This window comes from Oculina patagonica, chromosome 7 (assembly GCF_052425735.1).
Source record: "Oculina patagonica isolate OP01 chromosome 7, crgOcupat, whole genome shotgun sequence".
Lineage (NCBI taxonomy): Eukaryota > Metazoa > Cnidaria > Anthozoa > Scleractinia > Oculinidae > Oculina > Oculina patagonica.
The window spans coordinates 7,589,578-7,612,392 of record NC_135764.1 but is presented as its reverse complement, the minus strand read 5'-3'; the positions used below and the strand labels follow the sequence as shown (position 1 = coordinate 7,612,392).

General features: G+C 37.3%; 1 protein-coding gene across 6 annotated transcripts; it reads right to left on the bottom strand.

Annotated features, from left to right (window-relative positions):
- Positions 1-790: 790 nt before the first annotated feature.
- LOC144661377 (V-type proton ATPase 116 kDa subunit a 1-like) lies at positions 791-22,649 on the bottom strand. Of its 6 annotated transcripts, none has more exons than XM_078522109.1 (24): positions 22,459-22,649; positions 22,297-22,317; positions 21,414-21,492; positions 20,622-20,719; positions 19,869-19,997; positions 18,884-18,910; positions 17,507-17,628; positions 15,094-15,303; positions 14,349-14,442; positions 14,065-14,142; positions 13,512-13,797; positions 12,478-12,617; positions 11,428-11,579; positions 10,548-10,647; positions 9,839-9,957; positions 9,655-9,700; positions 8,520-8,603; positions 7,886-7,972; positions 6,072-6,179; positions 5,089-5,229; positions 3,870-3,987; positions 2,980-3,081; positions 1,598-1,667; positions 791-1,264 (listed from the first exon to the last, which is right to left on the bottom strand). In XM_078522109.1, exons 1-24 carry the CDS (start codon positions 22,552-22,554, stop codon positions 1,171-1,173), a joined length of 2,601 nt encoding a protein of 866 aa, XP_078378235.1. In that variant the 5' UTR covers positions 22,555-22,649; the 3' UTR covers positions 791-1,170. The 6 variants fall into 6 exon arrangements, with proteins under 6 accessions (XP_078378235.1, XP_078378237.1, XP_078378238.1 ...); XM_078522111.1 differs by having other exon boundaries at positions 17,507-17,598; XM_078522112.1 differs by having other exon boundaries at positions 17,507-17,583.
- Positions 22,650-22,815: the final 166 nt, after the last annotated feature.

Below are 22,815 nucleotides of genomic sequence, written 5' to 3'. Positions count from 1 at the left end.
TAATGCATTCCTTAACGTGAGAGAATTCATTTGTCGCGACTTTTAATTTCCAAATAAAAGGAAACTGCCGCGTTTTCACATGAAATCGGGATGTATGGGGTGAAATTTTTCATGAACTCGTCGGCTTTAAGCGAAAAAATACCTCTTTCGTGTTGTCTTACGCATGCACAATTTTGCACTGATTTTCCCTTTATCCGCCAGTAAAGGTCATAATCAACCATATTTTTCCTATGTTCGACAATTACTGACAGAAATTAGTGATGCCATTAAATGTCCAAAGATTTGGAGTGAAAATCGCACGCTTTGCCCTTGAATTTCACTAGAGATCTGGACATTTTTATGAAATTTAGGCTAAGTAAGACTCAAACCAATGCTGGTCAGCCGCGCATTGCAGCAGTCATGCGGATTGGGTCTGTGGCAGGATACTGCTTGCCGTTCCAGCCATATGCAGACGTCACCGTGTAGTTATTTGTGTGGCCGTCTGCTCGGTTCAATGGGTAAGCATTGGATTTGGTAAGTATTTGGTTGGTAAGTATTCCACTGATACTATCAGTGTGACGATGCCTGGTGGTTGCCGCTCTCAGGGTTGCCATGGATACCTTCGCATTGGCTAGAAGCATGCGTGGCTCCACCTTACCTAAGGCACCATTCCCCAAGCTCAGCTATTGGTGATGAGTTAAATTATCACATCATTTCTATGGTTTCTAAGAGTGTAGACCATGGAAAGACAAGTAGCCGATTTATTTATCATAAAGGTAGGGAAATAAAGTACATGTCACTTCAAATCAAATTCTGCAAAATACTGATATCTTTATTTCCTTTGATATTTACCCAGACAAACTGACAATATCCAAACACAACAAGAATAAACAAACTCCCATTATTACCAATCATTTCATATCCTTTAATCTGTTAAATTTTCATATTCTTTAATCAGTTTAAGTTTCTGTGGTCAGAGTTAAGGATTCGAAAATGTATTTTTTGAAGGTCGTTCTTGATTTAAAAAATGAAAAATTTAATTTAATTTCCCAGTAACATTAATGACTTGAAGACCCATGAATTCACTTATTTATCATCCTGCTTTTAAACTTGAACTCAAAATTCCATTTCCCGACTATCTTTGAACTTGTTACGAAGCCTAGGCTGTTTTGGAGAAGCTGTTTATTCCAACTACTCCTCAAGCTGACCACTTATTATTAACTTGAAAGAAAAAGGCTGAAACTTGTATCCTTGCCCTTGATAAAACTTGTTCTGGAACTCCACCCTACAAGAAAAGGAAAGATTGCAAAAAATCAGTTCATTCCACCCAAGATCCAATCAATAGGACACTGGTGGAAATAAACAAACAACTTTAACCAGTCAAGTTTGTGAAAATTAGTTTGAAAGTCTAGGGCCATAGCTGGTTGAAAAACCAAGCAAACCGGGCCATGCCCTGCTACACTTATTTTTCACTCACACTACACTGCGGCTTTTGTAACATGTTTCTTATTGGTTAGTTGTTAAGAAACAAAAGCCCATTGTGATTCTTGTTGGATATCATAATAACGTACTGTATACTGTAATTGACTGTACAAAAGACAAGATGACATAAACTTACCAATGAAGACGAAGAGCATGCAAGAAAGCTGACAGACCCTCCATAATCAACAAGATAGCAACAGTGAGCACTGAAAATAAAGCACAGCATTAAAAAATAGAATAAATGGCAGAAAAAAAAAACCAACATCAATTCAGGGAAACTAGGGTATTTTGGCAAGTGAGCACATTTTGATGAGGTAAGCGCTATCTTGGAATTAAACTTGGTAGGGACTTGGGGAGAGATACAAATAGTGTCCTAAGAAGTACAAGACTGAATTACGAGAGAGGGAGGGGAAAACGGGGGGGGGGGGGAAGAAAACCTACCCTTCCCTGACCTTGTTCCCTCAGCTCCACCTTTAACATGTAAGTAAGTTGCCTTTATTTAAACACGATAAAATTAAAAGCTTACAAGCTTGTGGGGTCGTGTACCTAAAAGTACACGACTCATGCACTTGTGACTTAAAGGCAAAAAAGGGGGGATTAAAACACCTGCATGCCATTGTAGGCTATTTAAATTAAAAGTTAAGCTCCAGGTCAAGCCTGCAGGTTCGATTTTCATTACAAATCAAAATTGACCGGCTGTCAACATAACTTTGCCCAGGTAGCTGCAACAGGTTAACATGTAATGGAGCAGCATCCAATCCAGGGGAACTAACAGTTCTTCTGGTTGCTTCATGCTACAGAACATGGGTCATGGATCCTCTGTTCCAGCTTTGAAACCATAGTTAATAGAGGGAAATGGTTAGGAAGCCTGGCAAAGTTCTTTGTTGTATGTTTTTGTTCGCTATTTTGGGGGTTGACCCTGCACAAAACCTGACAAAATACAAAAGATGGTTACGTGTGTTCACGCAACTAACCAATAAAAACATTGCGATTATGTAATTCATGCATAGTGTATGAGCGCAAAACAAAAGATGTGCAGGGTTGTGGATCTTCTAACATCAATCTTGGCCTCTTTGTTTGCTCCTTTGATGTTTGCCGGGCTTCCTAACCATTTCCCTCTATTAACTATGTTGAAACATACTTCACTTTATAACAAAGGCTGCACCTGACCCTTCAGTGTTTGTCCCAACATGACTTCAACTCCTGACCTTCCACTTAGTAGACAGCCCCTTTATTTAGCAATTAGACTACGAGCCCGAGTTTTCTATCAGCGAATAGTCAACGAGGCGAGTCCAAAACCTACAATATTGTGCACTATTGAAGACAAAAATCAAGAAGATAATTTACCGCTTTATTGATAAGATTATGCTAAAATTACGCGCGCTGTGACTGTTTTCTATCGGTCGAATAGAATACAGTGGGAGAACCAATCAGTTTCGCGGATTTCCAATAGAACGTCAGCTGAGTTTCTACTAATATCAGTTAGTAAGTTATATAGCAAGGGAGAGAAAGACTCACCTGCCCAGAATGCAAATAGAGCAAAGGCAGCAACCACACCCAGTCCACCCTTCATTGATAAAGCCAAGTGGAGCACCATGTTCCATAACACTTCAGACAGCTCTGCAACAAGAACAAACCCATAAAAAATAATGAACTTGTAACATATCCTAGCTTCAAGGTTGAACAAAATCTCAGGGGAAAGCATGTGTCGTGGATGGGTAGCAGGGGTGATGAAAGCGCTCGTCTCCCACTGGTTAATGTTGCTTGAGTTTGATTTCCGGAACCAGCATCATAATTTTATGTGCCCAGGTTGATTTTGTAAATGGTTCTTATCCTTACTCCATTATTTTTTTTTCAAAAAACTATAATGAGCATGTCTTGTCAGTGTGTCCAAGGTGTGATGTTTCCTGCTTTGGATCCATACACAGTCAATAAGTACAGTCGAGGCTTATTACATGAAATTTTCGCGACACGTTTATTTTCGCGATTTTGAGGTGCGCATATTTCGCGACACTTAAATTTCGCGATTTTGCGAAAATTTTGTATTTTGAATCACTATAATTTGGCGTTTTAGAGTAAGACACAATTTACATTTCCTTCGCAATATTATTTTACATGCCCTTGAATTAAATAAAAACTACTTCATTAACCTGAAAAATAACGTCAAAATTAACAAAAACGCAAGGGTGGGACTAAATCTCGGCATTAGCTACAACAGAGCAGTTAATGTCTACAAGTAGGTTATGCTTGTACGTGCATGAGTTATTGTTCTCGAGTCACTTGACGACAACATCCATTTAGATTGATAATTCCCTTCTTCAGTGGCACTAAACTTATTTTTTCTTAATTATTGACATAATGTGAGTCACTTAATGTTCGCGTCATGTTATGTTTTAGACTGTTCTCACCTGCATGAGCCAGACTCAGTGCCCACAATCGCAAGTAAGAGGCTGTGTTGGAGATACAACCAAGGCAGTACTCAATAGTGTGAATAGCTTGGTGTACAAATATCTCCCCAAAATCAAACTGAAAAGAGTAAAAGAGAAAACAAAAGCAGAAGTCAGATGGCAACCTTTCTGATTGAAAAAAGATCAAACTGAAAACATTTTGAGAATCTGTATGTGATCGCTTATCGAAACAAACCGCGGTATGGAAATCGCAAAGAAACGTTCATTGCTCTAGTTCTACATTTTAACAGTAATTTAAGAGCACTACGAAGTACTGTATAATATACTCTGTATATGTGCTTCTAACAGCAAATAAAAAGGAAATTTTATGGAGTTGTTTTCAAAAGATGCATATCATTGGCGACAGGAGCTTGTAATTGTCCCCACAACGCAAGGTCATAATGTCAAAATAAAGTATTTCTTACAATAGCTAAATGACCTCAAAAGCAAACACTTTATACCTGGTTCTACCAGTATATTTTATTTTAGGCCGCCAAATTCCCTAAATCTTTTTTTGATTTTCGAACAATTGTCTTCAGCACCAGAAGCAAAACAATAACAAACGCTTGTAATGCATACCGGTTCTCAAACATATTTTTTCAACTCGCCACTATACCGTGAAGTTTTGGGCAGAAGTTATAAAATGGATGGGCCAGAGAATATTCAAATCTCTTAGTCTTAAAGATATAATGTTAGGTATAACCGATGAAAAGAACTTGTTTACCAACCATATTTTATTTATTGCAAAAAAACATATATATTGGTGTAGATGTAATAAGGTAAAACCTTCTATTATTATATTTAAGGCTCAAGTTAAGAAAATTTACCAACTTGAAACTAATATTGCCAAATCTAATAACAAATGGCCTGTCCATGAAAACAAATGGGGCAAGTATGTTGACGTATGATAATCCTTTAAAACTGCGCAGAAGTTTAAGAAGTTTACGTTTTTAGGTAATTTAGAATAATTTGTTGTAATCTACATGTAGAAAGGGTCTCTTGTGCTTGTAATATGCGCGTAGTTTTTTTGTATGTGTATGTAAGTAATTGTGTCTTTTTACTTTGTAAGATGTAAGAAACTTCCAATACTAAATAAAAATATCAAAATACAAAAAAAAAAAAAAAAAAAAATACCGGTTGACAAAGAGTCCTTGAAAGACTTAACTTTTACTACCCTTACCTCCTCATGTTCGTCATCATGTGGTTCGGCATGTGAAGGGCCATCATGATGCACTATTTCACCAGCATCCTGTCCATCTTCTCCAACATTAACTGACACTGGGGGAGGGCTGGGGCTGCTTGATCTCAACCTCTGAAAACCCTAAAAGACCCTGACTGTCAGAACTTGGCACTTTGACATGTGTGAGCAAACTTATACCGTTACTCGCACAACTTTGATCAATGAACTACAGTGTTTACTGGCAATAAAAACACTAAACAGGTGGGGAACTTTAAATTAATAGAAACTGCTGAAGGACATATTAATCGAAGATTTTGTTTTTCTTGGTTTTTTTTTGGGGGGGGGGGGGTGGGGGAGGTGGGAATACCTTATTATAGGAATATAACAAAGCATTTTAACAACGCGAACAAAATGTACGCGTAATAAAATTAATGCGAATTGTCGACAATTTATGTTTACATGCATATAATTAACGCGAATTCTCGTGTGGTGTGTGCTTACATGCAGTTAATTAACGCGAATTTGTTGCGTAGTAATCTTTATAGCAAGCTGCGCTATTCAAAAGACAAAACAAGAACGTCCAACATTAGAACTTGAGGTTTAATTCCGATAAACCATACACAACGAAGATATTTAAACAGACCAAAAAGTGACTAATATTCAATGCATGGGTCCAGGGATGGAATACATCCCGTCCTGGCGCTTTCCACTGCCTCTGCTATCCCTGCAGCTTTGATGGAGAAGTAGATGATGTGTTAATATAACTTACCCGGAAATAAAGGTGTCTTAAAATAACAATGCTGTAAAATAGAGTGTTTTTAATTGACAATGACTTAAATTAAGGTACATTAAATTAACGCGAATTTTTGAAATTCGCGTTAACTACATGTATCGTAAATTTCCTATAATAACGTACTTTATCCTGCAAGTAGGAGGTATGGAAGTGACAGTGTTAGTAGCAACCAATAAAATCTTCAACTTACTTCCTCTTCTGCAGCCTTGTGCTGGCGTCGAAGGTACAATGGCTTCAGTAGGAGCATCCAGGGCACGCACAACACTGCTATGACTACCATTATTGGTTGTATGATGTCCTGTTTTGTAAGCAAAGACAAAAGCAATCTACCATAAGGAAAAAGATGAGGGCTGTACATTTTACTACAACACCTTGTAAACCTAACAGCCAATAGGCACAGAAAGCCATATTTTCTTTCGTAAAATGTGTCTTTGTATTAAAAGGACTATGTCACGGATTTTACCAGATTTTTGAACAGCCAAAATTTATATTTGTGTCACATGAAATAATAGAAATAATAGCCCATTTTTATTAAAAATTGCCATATTAGAGCACTAAAACTGTTAACTAACATTATTGGCTGCGAATGGTGCAGATGGAAACGCATTGCAATTTGAAAACGCTAGGCAAACGGTTTCAAATTTTTTCCGTGCTTCTTAAAAAAAATCGATATTTGTAGCCTTAGCTTGATTTCTATACGCAAATTAAGATTATAAATTATCTTCCTTTAGATATTCAAAGGTATTATTTTTTATGGGTTTAGTTGCCTTCCACTAATTTCAGAACCGTTTAGACCAAAAATTTGCGAAATCTCCGTGACATAGTCCCTTTAACAACATTGTGAATGTTAGGTTTAAAGTTTTTAGCACTTTCACAAGGCTGTGCTCTAAGAAAAATTACAAGGAGCCCAAAGGTTCCAAACTATGAGATCCAGGGTGCCCAGCAAAAAGCTTATATGAAAGCAATAAGATTATCTGGTCGCCCAAAGACAAAAGTTAGTTGCCTGAGGCACCCGGGCACCCTTAGAGCACAGCCCTGTTTCATGTGCATTTTTATAAGCACTAAGAATTATGGATGATTGTACCACTTGCCATCTTTTTCTGTATGGGGAATTAAACCAAGCTGGGAACTGGTAGCATTTTGAGAAAGTCAATACGAGATAGTAAATTTAAATGTTGACATGTGAGTTGAATGGTTATTATGAACAAATTCTTCTGATTTAGGCTTTTATCGATGGTGTCTATCTAGTAAAGTACTCATCACAGATTTTATTGTTCAAACTTCATGATTCTTTGTACAAACCTCAACAATGAGTTTTGTCCTTGGGTAAGATGGCTCTAATTTTATTGCAAGTTTGTGCTTCCTTTTAAACAAGACTATATTTTTTTGCATTATAAATCACAACTCAACTTTAGGATTGTTATACCACAAATAAATACCATGAGAGTCTTACAAAAGTGTGAGGCAGAGAGGCATACAAGGCAGAATTCCCTACTCTAAATAGAAGGGTTAACCACAAGCTACCTAAACCACTGGGCTAAGTAGAGTGCCATTTTGCGGGGGGCCCTTAATTTTTTATTTTGTGTTAACCGGTCGGGAATGGATCGCACGCCTCGCTGCCTCGCACTGTGTGACGACCCTACCATGATTGCTGATGTTCAATTTGAAAAAAAAAACAACTTATAAAAATTTTCTTTGGGGGAAATGATATGATTTTCAAGCACATACACACTGTAAACAGTAGGTCTGGAGGTAATAATTGTGTTTTGGGGGGGGGGGGGTTTTTTTTTTTTTTTTTTTTTTTTTTTTGAATTAAGAAAAATTTTTTGCCTACGGTGTTTCAAAACAAAAAAGTAAAGGGTTCTTCATATTAATTTTTTAAAAAAAAAAAAAAAAAAAAAAAAAAAATAATTTTATTTTAAAAAAACCGGGACAAAAAAATGCAGCCGAGATTGCGCAGTACGGACTAATTCATTGTTAATCGTTGTTATTATAACTGCTTACCTGTCCGGCAAAAAGCAAGTCAGGGCCTTCAATTTTTGACCCAAACTGAAGAAACATGTTGATTAGTGCCAACAGCAAACTTGCTTGCTAAAAACATCAAATTTTCAAAGTTTAAGATGATTGTGAGAAAATGAAAACAAAATTAAGATTATAAACAAATATTTTTGCGCGAACGTCCTTAAAATACCGCGACAAAGCTCCTTTAATTTTTGCCACTCTGACACATCAAAAGTATTCTTATTCAGTCAACTATTTCCAGCAATTGAATCTTATAACTGCAGTTCGCCTGATATTGCTTCAGCAATTCTGGAATGTAGCATGATAAATTTCCTACGTCCGTGGGATTTGCCCCGACCCTCCGTGTTCTGGCGGTGCTCTCCACTGGCTCTGGGACTCTGTGGCGGCAGGGTGAATGTGGGTCTTGACTGCCGCTCCGCGTCACATAGTCAAATCAATGGAATGATTGTCAAAATGGAATGATTGTCAATATTAATATATATTATTGTAGGAATTAAGGATGGGTCAGCATAAAGAATAGCTTTCGAGTTTACCAACTTTCAATAATTTTTATGTCCTCGATGGGAATGAAACTGAGAATTTCCCTGACATAGGAAAACACAGCTTTAACACTTACATTTGGTGAATTGACGTTGATAGCAATCCACTTGTAGAAAATCAAAATGACAAGGTAACCAAAGATGCAAAACAAGAACAGAACCTGAAAGAAAGAAAGAAAGAAAGAAAGAAGTTAATGCAGATAACATATTTTAGTAGGCTTTTTAACCTTAATGATCAATTGTATTTTTATAATTACTGCAAATCAATTTATAATTTTGTCGCGCTGCCTTAGGGGTAAATCTTGTAATAATTTCGATTTTTTTCCATTATTTTAATCTCAGACCTCCCAAAACCACACTAGTGGTGGGCCTCCTGTTAAAAGATTATTATATTATTATTATATATATATATATATATATATATATATATATATATAAAGCTGATGTGTAAATGAAAATATGCTAATAAGCAAAGTAAATGAAGGATGTATTATTTTTGTATGTGTATGTTTGTGGGAGGCATGGTGGCCTAATGGTTAGTGTGCTGGACTCCGGATCAAGCAGACCGGGTTCAAAACCTGGCCGGGGGTCACTACGTTGCATTCTTGGGCAAGACACTTCACTCTCATACTGCCTCTCTCCACCCAGGTGTATAAATGGGTACCGGCGAATTTACTGCTGGGGTTAACCCTGCCAGGGACTGGCATCCCATCCAGGGGGGTGTAGCAATACTCCTAGTTGCTTAATGCAACAGAAACTGGGATAAGCTCCAGCTGTATCTGCCACTTGGCTCGGACACAGACTTAACCTAACTCTGTTTGTAACTATTGATAATCAATGAGTGTTTACCTTGCCCACCAACCCAACACAGCAGTTTCTTTAGAGCTATTAAATTTGTTCACAGACAAGGCTTTACACAAGCATGCAGAAATTGCGTTTCATGTCATGTTATAAGCAGCAAAATAAAGGAAATGCCTCACATTTAACCTGGTTACCAGGCTAAATAATTTACTTTGAAAATCTAGAGAGTTTTTTATTTTTGTTTTGCGGGAATGGGCAAATCTGTGATCTCGGCTGTTGTTTGCAAAAGAATGCAAGAAGCTGGCAGACTGCCAGGAAGCCACTTCTGTCAGCATGACAAAGAGCGTTACAGAAATCCCAAGATCATGCTTCAGTCTTTAGCTTGTCAGCTGTCAGATTCTCTTTACTAACCTGAGGGATGAATTCTGCAATAATGTTCAGAGGCTTCTTGAAGTGTCTGAAAAACATCAACAACAACAACAATCAATATTCAATCTTAGAACATCTTTTCTAATGATCATAATTTTAATTAATGTATTTCACCCCACCATTTTCCTGAAATTCATTTCCTTTTGTAAAAGAAAAAAACATTAACCTGTGGTTAAAGAAACTCAGGCAAACACCAAACATCATGTGTGCCACACCAAACACGACAGACAGCTTCATTTTGAATGAGTTTGTGAATGTAAGTTTGTTTATAGCCACTTGCCAGATCTGGAAGAAAAAAACATGTTTAAAACAGTGGCTTAAAAATCTTTGTCCATCGGGATTCAAAGTCAAATGAAACCAACTGAAGTTTAAATCCATACAACTATTCTGATCTAATACCAGTAAAACTTGAATGAGTGATGTTGTGATTATACAAGTCATGTTTCATTTATCAATATTTGACTGCAACAAATTGTCGCATTGCCCATGTACACTGTAAGTCAGGACATCAGTACATATCAAATATCCTGTGATATATGAAGCGTGCCAAGATTCATGTCAAGCCTTGAATAGCAATGCATATTTGTTTTAATTTTATTTTTTATTTTCTCATATTTATTATAATAAAATGAAAAAAAAGAAAAAAAAAATCAAACTGGTTTGAAAAAATTTAAACCAGAGATAAAATTAAACCACAACACATATAACAACAGTTTATCATTTTGTAGACAATTTTGCAAAAAAAAAAAAAACTATCCTGCCCAATCTTGTGGGCCTTGTCGGCTAGCTAAGTGTCAGGCTATATTCTGCACAATAATTTTGTAGGATAAGTGTTAAAAATATATAGAAACAGTAAGTGTAACTTGAGCACTTACAGGATCAATACCAAAGAAGTAAGGTACCCCTCGGTATGTGTGCTTTGGATCAACCATGATTTCTTTCTTGTCATCTTTGTAGGACTGCATTGCATCTTTACTGAATACAAAATCACACAGATAATCATTCAAAGGTCCAGAACAATAGTCCATTTTACAGTTGCCTGCCAGTGACCTGGCCTTTGCATGGTAGTGGGCTGAGGGTGACCTTGCATTTCCCTCCCTGCTTTATCATGTAAATGCAAACTAACACTCATGATTCACACAACAAAACAGTGAGGTCTGTATCAACGAGGTCACCTCCAGCCTCAATTCCATTCAAAGGCCAGGTCACTAAGCAGGCAACTGTAAAATGGTCTATTAGTAAGAGGATGAAAGCAAGTTTGGTAGACTGTAACTTCAACTTTTTCGCAAAAAAGACAACACATTCCGGTTTTGGTATGGCGGAAAGATTGGATATAAAGACTTCTTACAAAAAAATTGATCCTGATCTTTGTTGATTAAAGCATTTGCAGGTCCATAGCAGGTTCACTTGAATCACTTCTAATGTAAAGTTTCGCCCATACTCAGTATTTTTTATGGTAAGCATTAACTTTTGAGTGCGAAAGTGCCTGTTATGGTCTGCTAAACTTCAAATGTTTGACAACCAATCATGCCATGTTTAATACCCAATAATACCCAATTAGATCATGTTTTGGCGGCACCTGTTTAAGCTTATATGTAAGCGATGGTAGGAGCAATCAGAAACACCCCAAAAGTCCCACAATGCTGTGCAAAGGTTTAAAACTTGTCCTTGTCTTTTTAGCTTTCTGTCCACACATGTACACTATAAATGCAAAATTACAAATGTATCTATAAATATGAAACATTCTGTACATACGTGATTGTGCCCCAGTCGACACTTAGGTCCCATCCGGTACCAAAGATGTTGAATGACTTTGAAAAGCAGTCATTGTATATGAGACCAGTATAGATGGCAAACAGACCCATCAACAAAATGATATACCGCCCATCAAACATGGTTTCAAACATCTGAAATGGTAAAACAAGAACATTAAATCAGGGTTATACCCATGGGTGGTGAAAGGAAAGAGTGGAGGGGGCTTAGCCTAGTGGTTGATTTTAAATCCTTCACCCTACCACTGCAAGGCTGCAAATCATTTTATCCCTTTAAGGACATACATCTGACTTAGTCACCATTTTGATCGGACAAAACAAAAGCGCCGTCGGACATCATATGAACCTGCTTCTCTAATACGCTGTCAACACAGAACATTGGTGTTTGCACTGAAAAGCAAAAAAAAGTTGTCCAGACATTCTGTCCGACCACAGATGGAATTTCATCGGACATTGGCAAATTGTGGTTGGCCAGTGTCCAAAGTCTGACTGTTATTTGCAGCCCTACATTGGGTAATTTGTATTCAGTGGACCCAGCTTCAAGTCCTCTACCCTTTGTAAATAGCCTACTGGCCAGCCTCCAAGAAGTTGGGAGTTCTAACAAGCTTTTGTTTATTTACATTACCCCCCCCAAAAAAAGGCCGGGCGCAAAGAATCAATACGGTGCTTGTTTATTTATTGCTTTTTTTGATTGATTGATTGATTGATTGAATTTTGCATTAACTTAAATCAGTTTGGATTTGTGTGTTCAAATCAGTTGGGATTTGAACACACTACCATCCATGTTTTAGTCAGATGCTCTACCACTGACCCACATTTCACCCTTGTTCATTGGATTCAAATCCCATCTGAAACTCAAATATTTTCCCAGTTTTTCAGTTAATGCAAAATTTATCATGCTATATTTCTTCAAAAAAATCACTTGGTGGTTGGATAAATTGATTGATTGACTGATTGATTGATTGATTGATTGATCAATCGATCGATTGGTTTACTAAAGGGACACACTATCTTCAGGGCGGTTAATTTTTACCTCTCCTCCTTCTTTGTAGTTCTGCAGTTTCTTTTCATTCAGCACCAACCACAAAGCAAACAGAAACATGATCAAGCCATGGCCACAGTCACCAAACATGACGGCAAACAGGAACGGAAATGTGATGATGGTAAACAGAGCTGGTGAAACACACACAAAATAAGTGAATTTAACATTTTCATGATGTATAGATCTGCAGGGGTTTCAACAGAACAGAGCATTTTGTGTAAGAGGATGGGAGGAAATACATCAAAAAATAAAACATACGTTGTAGTACAATATCATTTTACTCTTGGTACAGTTTGGCATTTTCCATTGTTTTAGTAATAGTAATTGGACTGAGTGGAGTACAATTCAGAGAGTAATCGAGCGAGTAATTTCAAAATCGGCAGAGCGCGCAGCGCGAGGCCGATTTGAAATTACGAGCACGATTACTAATAATCGTATAAATAACAAAATTTGAGGTTAGGAAGTTTTTGAGAACCTTTTTTTGTAAGGAAAAGTCAAAGGCAAATGCAATTGGATGTGCAAAAAGCAGGAAAACAGCAAGAAAGAATCCACTCAAATGCGCATGATTGACGCGCGAATGGCATAGGTGTCCAATAACAGGTATCCAATTTGAAGTTGCTCAAATTGGATACCTGTAATTGGACACCCACGTGATCGCGCGCCGATTACGCAACAAATAGGCGCGCGCAGAACCAATCAAAATCGAGAATTTTGTTATAGATACGATTAGATTCATTATTGTATATTACCATTATACCAAAAGCAAAGGGAAATACCAAATTGTACCAGGGGTAAAATTGAGCCAAAAAATACATCTAATGCAGCAAGAGAGCCAAACTGAAGTTAATGAATTCTGTCCAGGTTACCACTTCTTGAGAAACTTGTAAAGATTAAGAAAATACAAGAGATGCCTTGATACCAACTAGGGGCAAATATCGAAACAATTAATTATTCAGGTGATACTCTACTTTACTTGTAGCTGTTGATACCCAGGCAAATAAAAAGTCCAAAATACCATCTATTACCTGGATTAACCTCTTGATAATTAGCCACTCCATAAGCATCTACAATGGCTTGAAACCCCTGCGTAAACTTGTTGGTCCTGTTAAAAGTCGGTGGTTCTTGACGAGTAGCCATGCGATTCAGGATTGATGGTATGGAAGCCCCACTGCGCTCTGTGCCACGCCGCAATGCCTGCTGGATCTTATCCAAGTCACTAACTGGACACCAGCACTCGGCAATGAGACATTTCTGCGTCACGTCCAGATTGAACATGTTCATGGTGTGATAAATGGCCTTGATCTTCTTGACCTAGTGATGTAAAGTTACAGATCTATCAGAATAAGCTCTACCTTTGAAGTTGACTTACTTGACTGGCCTACTCCTTCCCTTCCAGAGGGGAATAGGCCTGGGGAACTAGAATAAAGTGCGGTGTTTGTGTGTGGCTAGACTGCGACTTCAGGAGTGTAAACTTAAAACAAGATTTCTCCTTAGAGATGCCATCTATTAGTGGAGATTCGATTGTCATGGTCCCTAAGTCTGCTTTGTTTGTGTGTTACATTGATCATTATACATTACCTTAATGAACCACTGGTTAATATTCTTGGCTACAGTCACCAACAGGCGATGGCGATGGTCGCGTGTTTCATTCAATACCTAAAAACAATTGTTGACAGGAGACGACATGAAAAACTACATCAACTCAATTCACTTCAGCAGAACACTGCATCAATGATCACATTAACAGTCAGGTCAGATCAAGGGCAAAACACTGCTATATAAAAATTCTAGTAATGAAATGCACAAACCCACTACGGTTATGAAGTATAAAAAACATTCCACAATCAAATCAAAGCACTCACTGTTTGCAGATCCACAATCCTTGTGTTTACTCCAATGGCCATTTCCCTTCTTTCTGCTGCAGTGTCTGGGCAGGGGTAGAGTGTAGCTCGAAATCTGAAAAGAAAATAAGCAGCAAAAAATGAATTCCAGTGCTCGAGACTAACGGTAGCCAACTAGCCAAAGGCTAGTAAAAATGCAGTTTTGGCTAGTAGGTTTTGGCCTTTCACTAGCCCAAATGGTTAGTGAAAAAATCAGGCATTAGTGGCAAGAAACCGCATTTATTAAAATTGTCTCTCAGAGAATATAACTAACAAGTAAACTGTTGACATTATAGAATGTAAAGCTTTAAACAATCTAGTGGACAAAAACGCATACATGTACATGTACAATTTTTATAGTGAAGAACAAAGCCCAATTTTGTAAGAAAAAAAAAACAGGAAGATTTAAGGAACGTTTTACGGCTCAAGGTTTAAACATTATCGCACATTGTTTTAACCCCCCCCCCCCTTAAAAGAAGAACTATGCTTAAAAATTGTGGCTAGTAGAAAATAAGTTTTGGCTGTCACTTTTAAGCTGTCACTAGGCACCTGGCTAGTTAGCAAAAAAGTTAGTCTCGAGCCCTGAATTCCTAAGATTGTTTGTTATCAAGTTTAAGATTAAATGTATGGTAATTCCTCCAAGGAATTTTAATGATGATGTACACATTTCAAGAAATAAAAAGTAGAGACAATAAAACATTTTGATCAAAATGCAAAAGTTCCTCACCCCTCACAAATCTTCTTCACCCTGCTTTTGAGCTGATCTCCTTGAAAGAAGATTATGAAGACACACTTATAAACTTGGTCACCAGTGCTTGGGTCTTCAAGAGGAGTCTCAATCTCAGCTTGTTTGAAGAACACATTACCACGACAGGCACGCCACAGAAGACGCTCAAATGAAGGCACTCGTTCACGAGCAATCACTCCTGTCACAAATCTATGTAGTAAATATAAAAGACAATTACAAATACTGTAGAATTTTAATTTCTCAAACCTCTAGGGAAAACAAAAATTGCTTCAAGAAATCAGGAGTAAAATTACAGAGTACTAAGGACATGACAATTGGTCAAAAAATCGGGAGTTTGAGATACTGAGGGTTCAAGAAATCAGGATTCTACTTAACACACAGAAAAGTCTGAACTGCAACGTCAGATAATAATAATAATAATAATAATAATAATAATAATAATAATAATAATAATAATAATAAAAAAGGTACTTAAAAACGCAATTTTCAGCCTGACGGAGTCTCAATGCTTTTTACAATTAATCAAATAAAATCAAATATAAACGCTGTTAAAAAGAAAAGTTTTAAGTCTCGATTTAAAAGAGTCAACTGTGGAGCACTGTTTGACTACAATGGGCAAGTCATTCCATAGCTTTGGTGCAATCACTGAGAACGATCTGTCACCATAGGTAACCGTTTTAGTCTTAGGAATAGACGGTAGGTTTAAGCCACTTGATCGTAGTAAACGATGAGGCGTGTAGTTCAAAAGCAGGTCATTTAAATAGGCTGGTGCAAAGCCATGGAGGACTTTGTACGTTACCAAGAGAATTTTAAAAATAATTCTTTCTTTCACCGGAAGCCAGTGTAAACTCTTTAAAACTGGAGTGATATCAGCCCACTTTTTTGCTCTAACAGTTAGTCTTGCGGCTGTATTCTGCAACCGTTGTAGTTTCTCTAACTCATAGGAGGGGAGACCGAGAAGAATACTGTTGCAGTAATCAAGTTTTGAAGTAACGAAAGCATGAATATAAGAGGAAGTTGCGCAGAGGAAGTTGCGCTCTTTCCCTTGTAATTGACTACATAAAGGTCATTTGTTGTAAAAAAAAAGCAGAATTCAAATTGTTGTAAGTGAACTGCTCAACCCTCAGAAGAATCTTCTCTGATCAAGCATGTTTTCAAATTGAAAATATCAAGTACATGATTGTGTAGATTTTTCATGATTACGGTAATTGCTTATAATGCTGTGCAAAGTGGTTCTCTTTTTAGACTGGACATGAAACCCAGTGCGTGACCATTCAAATGACAGCAACATTCAGGGTCCGAAATTAAATTTTTTACATCGGCGCCACCTGGCGACCGGACCGAAAGTTTTAGTCGCCAGATGGCAACTTCTGGTCGCCAATGTTTTTTGATTGACTTTCCTTTTACACTTAAAAGACGAAACACTTGTTCTTCTTGTGTATTTTTGGCCATTCATATGCTCAAAAACAGCTTACTTATACCACAAATCAACGACGACAATCACTCAAAGAAATGCTGTACCCGCCTATAAGTAGAGTCTTAAAAAGTCTTCTTTATCGAATGTTAACTCTCTAACATTTAAACGGAAAATACTTTACAGTCTTACCCAAACATTCCGCTCTTTAATGATATAAAAAACATCATTTCCACCAACTTTCTGACATATTTCGACAGGTAGTTTTTCATTCAACACAGTGACAACAAGAACGTGTTGCGTTCGTGGAACGTCGTAGCTTAGTAGCCTGGCATGTAATTGGAAATATCTAAATCTTCCACAAAGTTTTTTGCATCTGTAGCCTTACCAGTTTCAAGTAAATGACGGAAATATTTCAGCGTGTCCGCGGACATGACATCGCCAGAATGAATATTCACTGCATGGACCATTGCATGCGAAAGAAAGCACATGTCTGGGCGCGCCCGCAATTGTGTCATGGGGAAAACCGCTGAGGAAAACAACATGGCGGCTTGCAATGTTCGAATCGTGTTGATCGCAGCTGTTGGCTGAGCTGTTGGGGAGTTTATACATTATGTAGCGAGAAATTTACTTCAGTGTTATCTCAAGGACATCACTAAGATAAAAAGTGAGTCAATAAATTGTTAAAAAACGGCTCCGAATTTTATTTTTAATCAATTTCTCTGAATACTCTTACAAAGCAACTTAGTCGCCAGTGGGCGATCAGTTGTGAAATTCTGGTCGCCAGCTCTCAATATTTAGTCGCATTGGCGACCAGGAAGGTGCAATTTCGGACCCTGACATTATTGGTATTCATTGATTGCATGTTGCTCACATCAGCTTGTCACTCAGGGGAGTTTGGAGAAATTCATCTACCCTGTAAGTTATAACCCTCTGGCAAAATATAACTTTTTTAACAAGTAGACCAAGTAAACATACCCCAACTGAGTTGCCGTTGCTGTGGCGGCCACTCCTTTGGGTTCCTCTCCTAACAACGCTTGCATATCATCAGTTCCCTGTGGTTCATGGATCTGTTGTTGATTATGCACATGTAGTTCGGCCTAATCAAAACCACCAATACAATACCATGTTCTAATGCTAACCTAGTAATATAGCTTACAACTGTATATACCATTGCAGCGTGCAAAGAAGTTAGTGTCTGCTAGCCTGGAGCTAGTGGATTTTGCGGTCAGGCTAGTGGATTCAATCCTTCAAACAAAAATGTAAGTGTCCTGTGTAACGTTAATTAAAATGAACACATTGGATATTGTAAAGTTCAATGCTGTAAAGTTCAATGTAAAACTAAACGTTTGGCAGTGCAGCCTCCATCAGTAGTAAAAAGTGAAAATGACCTTCACCAACATCATTTTCACTTTCTAATGATGAAGGCAGCACTACTGTTTAGTTTTACATTGAACTTTACTTACAGCGTCAAACTTTACAATATCCAACGGACTCAATCCTTCACTTGCCTGACAGGCGGGTGAAGGATTATAAGCATCGTGCTTATGAGAATTTTTCTGGGGCTAGTAAAAATGACTTCGGGGCTACTGTACTGGAAAATTCAATTTCTTTGCACCCTGCATTGTTTAATTGATAACTAAAAACAAAATAATACATTGCTATATTAGCTGCATGCTTGTTTTTATGGTTATCTGCATGTTAGAAGAATAAGAAGAATTCCCTAGAAGGATGTTCATATTTCAAAAAGACTGTTCTAGTGAGAATGCAAAAACATGCATAGGAAAACTGTTAGCCTGCCAATCTTTTCTGGGGAGACTTTGCTTGATAACAGTATAGACAAGCAAATTACTTCAGCAAGGCTAGGCATTTATCTCATTATCTAGATGATTTACATTCATGCTCCAAGATGTATTCAGGAAAAGTCAGCAAAATTATCATCAAATGTTTAATTATAAGTGACAAGACTTCAAGAGGAAAAAATGAATTTTGAATTGTTTAAACAAGTTTGAATTCAAAAAGATAAATGAAAAAGTTATACATGTAGTTTACTAATGGGACACTCTTGGAAGAGCTGGAATCACCTATCACAAAGATTCTTTTGGCTAAACTCATAAGTGTAAAGGGCCTTCTGTTTTAGTTCAAATCAAAACCAAATACTTCAGCAAATTTTGTGTTACAATGCCAAGGGGTTAATCATATGCATAATGGTAAGATGGTAACTTCAAATTCAGTATCTTAAAAAATTAGTGAATATGTTCTTTATTGTTGTGAACTATTAACAAGAAAAAGCTAAATGTTAAGTGTTAATGTTAAGACTACTAAGTAGTAGAAAACAGAAGTGAAAATACTAACAGGAAGATAATGAGCCTCTTGCTCTTTCTAGTATAGAAAGAAACAAAGAATGTGAAAAAATGTGTCAGTCAATATACAATGAACATGTAAAAGAAGTAACTGGAGAACTCTTTCTTGTACGGAAAATATCACACAACAAGCACTTACAATGTAACCCCAGCTGCTGTAATTTAAATGACTTAGATGTGATGCTACAGTAGCCTATCAATGCTTATCCAGGGCTCCAAAAAACCCTCAAATTCCAGCTTTCTCTTTTGACAAGCAAGTAGCTCGCAAACTTTGCTAGCCCTGGGCAGTTGTACGCTTTTCTTAGTTTACTTTTTTGGGAATTATATGTACATGTAGTCAGCAAATGATTTGCCTGGGCCCTTGCTCAAGTTAATGCCCATAGGAAAATCTACTTGTTCCGGACACCCAGACGGCACTTTTTTGGAGCCCTGTTATCCACAACTTTTATTTCCAGGTTATACCCAACACATGTGGGGAACAGGAGAGGTAGAGAAATGCTATGTGCCTAGTGTGTGACTTTGTGACCAAACAATTATTCAGACTTAAAGTTATCATCCTGAATAATATTTAATAGCAGTTTTCAATTGAGTGTCGTAAAACCAAAACCAAAGTAATTACTCTGGCCAATCACAAAGGACACAGACAATCCAGTGAACCAATCAAAACTCAAAGCAAATACATGTAGCTGGCATGAAGCGCGGGAAAATGTGCGCGAGCTAGTCACAATTGGTTTTGGTTTTACTCCTGATTGGCTGAGAAAGTGGCACGAGATTTTTAAACCAATCACTAAGCAAAGTAATGCAAAACCAAAGCAAATGCAATTTACTTTCGACACTCAAGTGAAAACCGCTCTACACTTGGACTCCTGATTCCCCCAAACTACTTTTCAAGCCCCAACATGCACAACTGTATTGTATTGTACACATGTTCTGAGAATGTTAATTGCAGCCAAAAACAGGATGAATGGGCTAACTACCTCTTCAAAGAAGGTCTGTGTCTTGCGTAGAATATGTTTAAGTTCCGTCAGCTCCAAAAAGCTCTTCATGAGCGCTTCGTAATTTGCATTGCTATCCTTCATTTCATTTTCAAGCTGCTCAAACTGAGCCTGAAAAACAAAAACGAAAGCTGCTGTCAACATACAAATTCTCCTAGCTTACTTAAGTGCAAACATATACATGTCTTTTACTATTTGGGAAAAATCTGACAATATATATACCAGTATGTATAATACTGTCAAATTACATAGCTGTTGTGTTTCAAATTTTTCCTTGGTTTAAAACTTTTCAAACCAGTTTAATTTTTATTTTCCTTTGTTTAAGATTATGATAATGAATTTGCGACAATGAAAATAAAAATCAAACTGGTTAAAAAAAATTTAACCACAGATAAATTTAAACCACAACATAGCCAAAACACTCACTGGTGAAATAACTTTTAAAAGTAGAAAAAGTAAAAAGTAGCTATGCAACATTTGGTGTTTACCACACAAAAGTACATCCTATGTTGTATTCCAAGGAATAAATACATTTTTTTCTAGGGTGGTTTGAAATAAAAATTTTGAAAGGAAGGCCTAAACATTCATTCATGCTAATTTGGAGGCACTATCTCATTCTCTGCTGATCAACAAAACTTATCTGCCCTTCCTTACACAACTCCAGGCTCTTTTGGTGCAATTTCACATTTAAGCAATATTTGACAAATGACTACACATTCATATTTTTTTACCCACCTCAAGGTCAATCATTTCACGTGGCTGCGGAGCTTCTGGATTTTCCCCAGTGTCGGTGACATGAATATCAGCCTTTTCGATTTCCTTGTTTAGAAATCCTAATGAAATAAACATTTTTTTAATAGTCAATCCAGTGTAAGCATTGTAGAAGTTTGTTGGATTTTGGCTTAAACTCTTAGTATATTGAGTAAATGGAGAGAAAGCACTGTGAGAGGCTCATGTCAGTTAACACACTAAAAACATAAGATTTTGAACGTCAAGTAGTTGTAGAACTGCAAAACATCTTTTGGAAAATGTACAATGATTCCACATCGTGGTCCTTCAAGTTATGAGGCCTGGTTCATACTAGCGACATAATGACATGGGCATAACGATATATAGAAAAATTCAGTTCTTTCCTTATGTATTTATACCTTGTATTTTACTCTGTTATTCAGTTATTACTGCAATGAGTTTCCATTAAGCATTATATTATTATTATTATTATTATTATTATCATTATTATTATTATTATGTTGTTGTTGTTGTTTGTTCTTATGTCATTGTGTTCCAACTATGTTGGTAATGACAGTTATGTTATGTTGTTACCACTGATGACATAAAACATCAATGTGAGGTATTTTTTGAATTCGCATGACCTTGCTGTTATGTCACTAGTGTGAACCAGGCCTAAGAGAAGAGGCAAAACCCCCCTGAATACTAATAGCAGTCATACTTTCAGCCTCTTGTTGGCATTGTTTGGCTTTGAAAATGTGACTCTACTTTTGTTAATGATTGGAATGTTTCACTTACTTAGTTTTCTTTCCATCTCCTCACATCGCCTGACTTCATTTACAAATTTCCTTTGAAAGGCATTAACATCTGGATTCAACTGGTGAGAAAAAAAATTACTAAACAATTTAACCAAAGACATGTATAATAACATAAAAAATTACAATCATCGCAAACCTATATATGGAACACTATTTACACTATATCTTCCTGTCCTTGCTAAGGACACCACGATGTTGGTTTCAATACTGGATGACACATTTTCCAAACTTCACGAGTATACATGTGTAGGGCGGATGGCTTCATTTTACTGTAACTCCTGAGACCCAAACATCAAGTTCACTATCAGAGTCAGGAAACAGTATCCAGTGATGTAGCTAAGAAATCACTTAGCCGGCTAATCAACAAGGCCAGCTGGCTAAAGTTTCTGTTGACAGCTCTAAAAGTTTACCTAAGTCTTTGTTTTCATGTGGTATTTCAGCCGGATTCAAGTTTTCTTTCAGCCAGTGAAATTAGCCGGCAGCCGGCCCTTAGCGACATCCCTGAGTATCTTTACGCCATAGAAACAGAAGTTTTATATGTTTTCCTCAGACAATCTTCGAACACTGACACCCAGAAGGGGTGGTGGTGGACAACTACCATTTGGCCACATATAAGCTTATATCATAAAGCTAAAACACTCTCCATACTGAATTTTGTCACGGAAAAATAAATTCCAATTAAGTTTGACTACGAAAATCTGCAAGAAAAATGGTGGTAAATTCTTGAAGAACCAAGGATCACAAAGTCGATCAAAGTAAAATAATCTTCTGGGTGTACATTTCACCGTACATGAACTGTACAGGCCAGGACAGAAGGAAGCTATATTTATTATAGACCAGCTTACGAAGACCAGCATACTTACATCTCGAAATTGTACAAGGCCCTAAAGATAAAAAAAAATCGGAAAACCAAATGCGTTAATGTCATATCGTGAAAGTTGCGTTTGAGACAAAAAATCGATGACAAATGCACTCGAACGATGTGCCACCGAAACAAAGATGGCGGCGGGCAGTTGATTTCTTACCAATTCTCCAAGTTCACTGACACAAGAATAAGCTGCTTCAGCTTGAAGAAAAAGTTGAGCCAGTGTCATCTCCTCTGATCTGAAGAGGGACGACATCTTGGCAAAGAAGAAAATGTGTATTTACTTGGCGTAAAACAGCGAAGAATATTTCTGGTGAGAAGATCACATCACCGCCTTCCCTTGGTCACGTGATTAGTCTGGGACCCACAATTCTCATCGAGCCAGGCGGTGTTGGACACGGTTCACGTGACATTTTTCAGCCAATCATTTGTCACCTTGGTGGAAGCAATGGCGGACAATTTCGTCGCGGGATCATAAGAAGGTCTCATCTTTTTCGTGCGATTCCAGCTAGACTTT